The sequence below is a fragment of the Carassius gibelio genome, chromosome B22 (assembly GCF_023724105.1).
Source record: "Carassius gibelio isolate Cgi1373 ecotype wild population from Czech Republic chromosome B22, carGib1.2-hapl.c, whole genome shotgun sequence".
In the NCBI taxonomy this organism is placed as follows: domain Eukaryota; kingdom Metazoa; phylum Chordata; class Actinopteri; order Cypriniformes; family Cyprinidae; genus Carassius; species Carassius gibelio.
Window position 1 is genome coordinate 20,366,556 of NC_068417.1, and position 7,826 is coordinate 20,374,381.

Consider the following 7,826-nt stretch of genomic DNA (forward strand, 5'->3'; position numbering starts at 1 on the left):
CAAGTGAGAGGAGGTACACATTTCAAAGCCCCTCACTCTTAGACGAAATGTACATCACTGCCTGTGGTCTGGTGTGCTAGAAGAAGCTAGAAGAAGCGTGTAGCCTACACATGGCAAGACACAAATCAGTCAGGTGTTGTGAAAATGTTGCATTTGAGGTGTTAAAGAAGATGGTCTTATTGGTCTTATTGCTTTTCAATGGTAAGTCCTATATTTTTAATGGCTTGTTCTCAGTCTTGCATGCATATTTAGTGCTGTTCAGACAGCTCCTAAAGGGCTGTTTAACTTGGGTGGGTTGGTGCTAGGGTTTTATTTTTGATATAGTCATGATGACTAGTAGACAACTGTGTTTTTATCACAAAATTATTCCAAAAACTGTTGCAATACTGCAAAACCAACACATTTTTTACCATAAGTAAAGCAATTTTACAGTGAGAGAATTGCAAGAATTAAAAGTCATTAAATAACTACAACCACCTTTCAAAAATATTTCGATACAACAATTCTGATATTTTTCTATTAATCTGTCTATCTATAGATATTACAAGCAATGTGCTTAATGCACACCTTGCCTGCATGTCTATAAAGTATGTAGCTGCCAACAACAAAACTTATTACTATTATTATAATTATTATTATTTTTTTGTTTTCTGAACGGATTGCAGCCTAGAAAGCGTAGAAAAGCTGTCTGTCACTTCCTGATCTCAAAAAGTTTTGTTATCAGTGAATCTCTCTACACTGCATGCACAATGAATCTCTTATTTGCATCCTACACCTTGTTTTGTTACGATGAGGGGATTCTCATAGCATTGGCTATGCACTGGAGAGTTTCCGAGAACAGTTTTGCCAATATGTTATTAAAGAGGGTTCTCTTGCTTTCGTTTGATGGTGCTTTTTTTACTGCGAAAAAAAAAATAAAAAAAATAAAATAAAAGGATGTGGCATGAGAACAGTGACTTTGCTAAAGTTAGCAGACCTATAACCTATGCATGTTTAAATAGTTGAAGATGCACTGTTAAAATAAATAAATAAAAATAAAAATTCAGTTGTCTTATATTTTTTGTTGAATCAAATTTGCTGTCATCCAGATTCATCTGTAAGTTTCATTTATTCTATGACATACAGGTATATGAATATTTACATATTTAAATGGCAATATCTCATAAAAGATTTGTCATAAAAGCAACACTATAAATCCAAAAGGAAAATGTCTGAAATGTACATCTAATTAATGGAAATATTGAGTAATAACCCCATTAATTACAATTAATACCAAATTTAAAAATAATAACACTAGTAACAACCTCCCACATTCAGTGGGGTTTCTGTGTCAACTCTGAGGGTCCCTTCTTACCCTGGAGTCTTATTGTATTGTCCAAAGAAAGAATGAAAAATATCTTGCCCAAGGGAGGAATCTAACCCCGATATTTCTAAATATTAAGTATGTCCTAATGGCAGAAATTTGACGCTTTTGCTATATTTTTAGCATTGATGTACACTGTCAGAAATAGGGGTACAGTAGGAGTCCATTTCTGTCCCCCAAGGTACAATCTACACTAACGTACCGCATAGGGCTTATTATTTGATCTCAAGGTACATGTATACCTTTTTGAAGGTCAGAAAGGTACATATACTGTATGTTCCCAAGCAAAGTACATATTTGTAACGTTTTTTTTTTTAAAGGTTAAGGTACAATATCAAGCGCTAGCCCTGATTGGCTGCTTAAATCTCATTTTAAAAGAACGTCCAGTTCGCTGTCTTTCTTTTAGCAGAGATGAAGTCATAGCATGGCTACTCATGGTTCTTACAGGGCTTTCAACCGAGGAGGTCCTTCAAAAAATATTAGAAGCAGGCATAGAAGTAACCAACGTCGAGATGAAATGGACTTTCAGGCAAATGACACTTACTCAGTTGATGATCTTTTATATGTCACAGTTAGACATTGTGTTTAAAGTGAAATGTAAAATGTGAAAATAAAAATGATTTAATAAATATTGATTTTAATTCAGCGTGTGTGTGTGATATATATATATATATATATATCATTATAGTCAACGATTATGGCCCAGCCCCAGTGATAAGCCATTGTACCCCTAAAGGTTCAATTATGTATTTTATTTTCTGTACTTAAAATGCTTAAATATATATATATATATATATAAATATATATATATATATATATATATATATATATATATATATATATATATATATATATATATATATATATATATATATATATATATATATATATACACACACACACACACACATATATACATATATATATATATATATATATATATATATATATATATATATATATATATATATATATATATATATATATATATATACACACACACACATATATACATATATATATATATATATATATATATATATATATATATATATATATATATATATATATATATATATATATATATACGTATATAAAGTGGGGATTTATTTTGTCTTTTGTCCAAATAAACATTGAAAATTAAGATGAAAATTTGTGATTTGTTGTTGTTGTCTGTTTTGTTCCAGGTGTATCTGGAGATTATTCAGATGAAATGGTGATCTCAGTGATGGAGGGAGATTCTGTCACTTTAAACACTAATGTTACTGAACTACAGCAAGATGCTCTGATACTGTGGATGTTTAGATTTAACCATTCAGAGACTCGTATCGCTAATATCTATAAACGGATTGTCTCTGTGTATGATAATAAAGAGAATACTGAGAGATTCAGAGACAGACTAAAGATAGATGAGCAGACAGGATCACTGACCATCACAAACATCAACAAATTACACTCTGGACTTTATAAACTACAGATCATCAGAGGAGATGTCAAACACAAGAGCTTCAATCTCGCTGTCTTTGGTGAGTAAACTGAAGAAATCATATTGAAAGGGATTTTTTTTTAAATTATATTTTAATCTGGTCTACACTGATAGTCTTGTGGGAAAGTGCAGGTGTCCCGAGTTTGAACCTTTCTGCTCTCCTGTTATAATAAAGGCAAAAATGCCAAAAATAAACCTCAAAAAGATTAAACTGGGCCAGATACAATATTTTTTAGATCTATGACTAAGTATCTTTACACACATCTCTTTCAATAATTGTTTGTTTTAAAAATATTTATCTTTCCTTCATGTTTCTTAGCTCTTCTGTCTGTTCCAGTCATCAGTGATTCTCCTCAAAACCAATTAGTGTCTGAAAGATCTTCAGTGTCCAGATGTTCACTGCTGTGTTCAGCTGTGAATGTGAGTCATGTGACTCTCTCCTGGTACAAAGGAAACAGTTTATTGTCCAGCATCAGTGTGTCTGATCTCAGCATCAGTCTCTCTCTACCTCTGGAGCTTGAGTGTCTGGATGATTCATACAGCTGTGTTGTGGCTTATTCATTCATCAACCGAACTACACACCTCAGCATCACTGATCTCTGTCAGACATGTTCAGGTACATCAGCACTTGGGGTTTTTCACCAAACTATTGTTGTGACGGTTTATCTCACATTGTCACATATTTGTGTCTGTGCTGTATCTTAGCACATTGATTACTGTTATGATCTATATTATTTATCTATAAATGATAAAAACATGATAAAATGTAAATTAAAAAAAAATCAATACAGGAAATAAAAATATACATTACATAAATATTTGACAGATTAATAAATCATTAACTTCAATCATCAACTTCAAATATCAACTTCAAATATCAACTTTTTATAATATTTACCCCAATTAGATCTGGTGGTATTTCATCTTGATTGAAGTCTGGTGAGATTAATTTACAGTAATGACTGATTTTGCCTTATTCATTGCAGATGGTCTTCATGTGCCTTTCAAAGGTATAATTGCTGCTGTATTTCTGCTGCTGTCAGCGATCTCAGTTTTAGCTGTGTGGATATTCTGTCGCCGCAGGAGCCACAAAAAAGCAATACAAGAAAGCAAGTATTAACTATATATTCAACAGATTTTTTTATTATTATTTTCTATGTTTTAAATGTAATTTTACTAAACAGCTTGGACTACTGTGGAAGAGGTGGAGTACACTGATCCAACATTTACTACAAACAGAGCTCAAAATACGGTAAGATGTGTTTGTTGTTCTCTGCACTTTTATACCAATACAGGTGCATCTAAAAAATGTGAATATCATGGAAAAGTTTTTTTTTTTTTTTAATTTAATTAGCAACCGTTCTTGTATTCTAGATTCATTGCACCCAACCTGAAATATTTCAAGAGTTTTTTTGTTTTAATTCTGATGGTTATGACTTACAGCTTAGGAAAATAAAAAATTCAATATCTCAAAAAATGTGAATATTTAATTTTGAGCTTGATTAGTTTGATTAATTTTGAGTATAAATACTGGGTACCTCTTGTGCTAGTTTAGAACATGCAACCACAATTATGGGAAAGACTACTGACTTGACAGTTGTCCAGAAGACAATTATCCACACCCTCCACAAGGAGGGAAAGCTACAGAAGGTCATTGCTGAAATGGCTGGCTGTTCACAGAGTGCTGTATCAAAATATATTCATAGAAAGTTGACTGGAAGGAAAAAGTGTGGCAGGAAAAGGTGCACAAGCAACAGATATGACCACAGCCTTGGGAAGATTGTCAGGAAAAGCCGATTCAAGAACTTGTGAGAGCTTCACGAGGAGTGGACTGAAGCCGGAGTCAGCGCAACAAGAGTCATCACGCTCCGACATCTTCAAGAAAAGGGCAACAGCTGTCACATTCCTGGAACCAAGCCACTCCTGAACCAGAAAAAAACTTAACAAGAATTTCACCTGGGGTAAGGAGAAGAAGGACTGGACTCTTGCTCAGTGGTCCACAGTCCTCTTTTCAGATGAAAGTAAATTGATCATTTAATTTGGAAATCAAGGTCTGAAGTCTGGAGGAAGAGAGGGGAGATACAGAATCCAAGCTGCTTGAAGTCCAGTTTGACATTTCTGAAGTCAGAGATGTTTTGGGAGCCGTGACATCTGCTGGTGATGCTCCATTGTGTTTTATCAAGTCGAAAGTCAATGCAGCCATCTACCAGGAGATTTTGGAGCACTCTATGCTTCCATCCGCTGACGAGCTTAATGGAGATGCTGATTTAATTTTGCAGCAGGACTTTAGCACCTGCCCACAGTGCTAAAACCACTTCCAAGTGGTTTACTGACCATGATATTACTGTGCTTGATTGGCCAGCCAACATGCCTGACCTGAACCTCACACAGAATCTATGGGGTATTGTGAAGAGGAAGATAAGTAACATCTGACAAACAATACAGAGGAGCTGAAGGAAACCTGGTCTTCAATAACGCCTCAGCAGCTCCACAGGCTGATCGCCTCCATGTCATGCCACAGTGAAGCAGTAATTTCACCAAAAGGAGCCACAATCAAGTGCATAATTAAACCTGCTTTGGAAATCTTGAACATTTCTGTTTTGTAAATCTTTTTTTGATTAATCTTTGAGAAAATATTCACATTTTTTGAGATACTGAATTTTTAAGTCATTACCATCAGAATTAAAAAAAAAAAAAAAAAAACTCTTGAAATATTTCAGTTTGTGTGCAATGAATATAAATTGAATATGTGCTTTTTAAAATTAAATTACAAAAAAAAAAATATCTATTCCATGATATTCATGATATTAATTTGCTTTGGCTGTGTATTCTGGCTTCAGTTCAGTTCTTCTGTGTCTCTGTGCATGTACTTACATGATCTTGAAGCTTCTTATTCCCTTTTTTTGTGGGATTTGGTCTTCTCACGGTATTCCTTTCCTCTATGTATGGAATGTTTTATACTTATGCATATGTAGTAACAGCACTGTGTTTCTCTTCCTGATGTGTGTCTGTTTTCTTACAGGAGACTAATGGACAGAGTCAGACAGAGTATTCAGAGCTGTCTTTCAGATGATGATCTTTAAGACTCTTTTATTATACAGCTCATCTTATTACAGGCCAGAGCATGTTGGAGCATATATCAGTATGTAACAAAGCTTCAAGTCTCTGAGTTGAACTACAAATCTACTGGTTGTGGCATTGTTTACTACAAATGAGTGTATTTCATCATGCAATTACTTCATGAAAAAAATGTGGTCTTTAATAAGAAAGAAAGACCAGAAGTCTAAAGTATCCACAACAGACATATTCATGAGACGCTCCATACATTTCTGATCTCAGTCATGTCTGCAGCTGCACATCTTGTCTAGACTTGATTCTTGGTGGTTTGTGTTCAGTATTATTTTCACACCCCTCCACATGATTGCTATCATAGCTCTGATTATGAGTCATGGAAACAAGACAAAATAGATCAAAAGAAGGATTAGAAAAAGAACACCAGCATGAGCTACATAATGAGTACAAATGCAGACAGTGTTTTAGATACATGTAATCATTGAGGAGTGCCAAAATTCGGTCGTGGAAGGCCCCAAAAAGCTCTAACTCCAAATAGACACACCTGAAGCAGCTAATCAAGCTCTTACTATGCTAGAAACTTCAAGGCAGGTGTGTTGAGGCAAGATGGAGCTAAACTCTGCAGGACACCAGCCCTGCAGGACAGAGTTTGGACATCTCTGCTCTCTCTGCTGAATATTTGTGGGTTTTACATGTAACATGATCAAGTCGGCCCCTGCTGGTAGATAATAACAGGTACACAATGTGTGTGACAAAATGCATATCAATATCTACTGACAGCATTACGAACTGGATTATCTGTGTATTCTGAAGAAGGCAATTCAACAACCCAGCTAAAAAAACAACTATGCTAAAGCTGATATCATTAAAACGTCATTAAAATGTCATTTTATTTATTGCTACCTACCAGTGACAGTACATTCAGCTAAAGATGGAAATCCCTCGATTGTTTTGATTACTGATGTGTCATATATTTGGTGTAAACTGGTGTATGAATTTACACACTGCTTTAAACATTGTAGCATAATAATTATCAAGCAACTGCAAACAAGTTTTAATCTTAGTAGTGTTCAGTAAGAAATGGACTGAGACTGGTCACCTATTGAAGTTAAACAGGGTTGATCTTGATTTTTACTTCTTGAAAGTATTGAGTATTGACAATATTCACTGAAACTGTTTGACAGGAATAGGTTTTATTATTTGTGCCAAAAGCATACTAGCAGTTTTTGTCCTTATTTTCTGTTTTTGCTGTGGTGTAGTTTCAGTGGCTGTAGAAATGGTTTGTATTTCCTGAAAAATAAACACATTTAAACGTGCCCTCTGTACTGACTCATGTTTCCTTTCTTTCTAATACATAACATTTTAATCAATTTTATCAGACATCATTTTGAGTCGTGTGATTGGACTGTTTCTCTGTTGACGTTGTTAGCAGTCTGTTGGTTTTAACAGGATGTGGTTTGTAAGTGACATATGAGGATTAAGCATTTAATGAGAGATTATGGAATATTTAAATATTATAATGTACTTTTAGTAAGAAAAATAAAACCTCTGAAAACAAAAGTCAGAAGATGTGTACAGTCTCCGGCTCGTGAAACAGTTTAGGAAACTGTTATCAGTTTGTTTGAGGCTCTTCACTAGAAGCTCAGTTTGAGAGTTTGACTGAGATCTGTTGTGGTCTGCTTCTTTTAGTTTATGAGGTCTGGACTCAAACGCTGTATTTGTGAACAGTGTGTTCATGAATTTAGGACTCAACAAGTCATCTGAAGAAAACATAGTTTGATTATTTCTTGTATCTCTGTTGTTCTTCATGTCGGACACATTTTAAAGAAGATGATCTCAAATCCTGCTGTTTTCTGTCTACTGGTGTTTGTCACAAAGTGTAAGTGTTTCCATTTTAATTTTGCT

The 7,826-nt window shown here is 34.3% G+C and overlaps 1 protein-coding gene across 1 annotated transcript; it reads left to right on the forward strand.

Moving 5' to 3' along the window:
• LOC127986965 (uncharacterized) lies at positions 1-7,237 on the forward strand. Its single transcript, XM_052589241.1, has 5 exons — positions 1-201; positions 2,551-2,889; positions 3,169-3,465; positions 3,836-4,101; positions 5,872-7,237. The coding sequence occupies exons 1-4, from the start codon at positions 111-113 to the stop codon at positions 3,967-3,969; spliced, it is 861 nt and encodes a 286-aa protein (XP_052445201.1). The 5' UTR covers positions 1-110; the 3' UTR covers positions 3,970-4,101; positions 5,872-7,237.
• Positions 7,238-7,826: the final 589 nt, after the last annotated feature.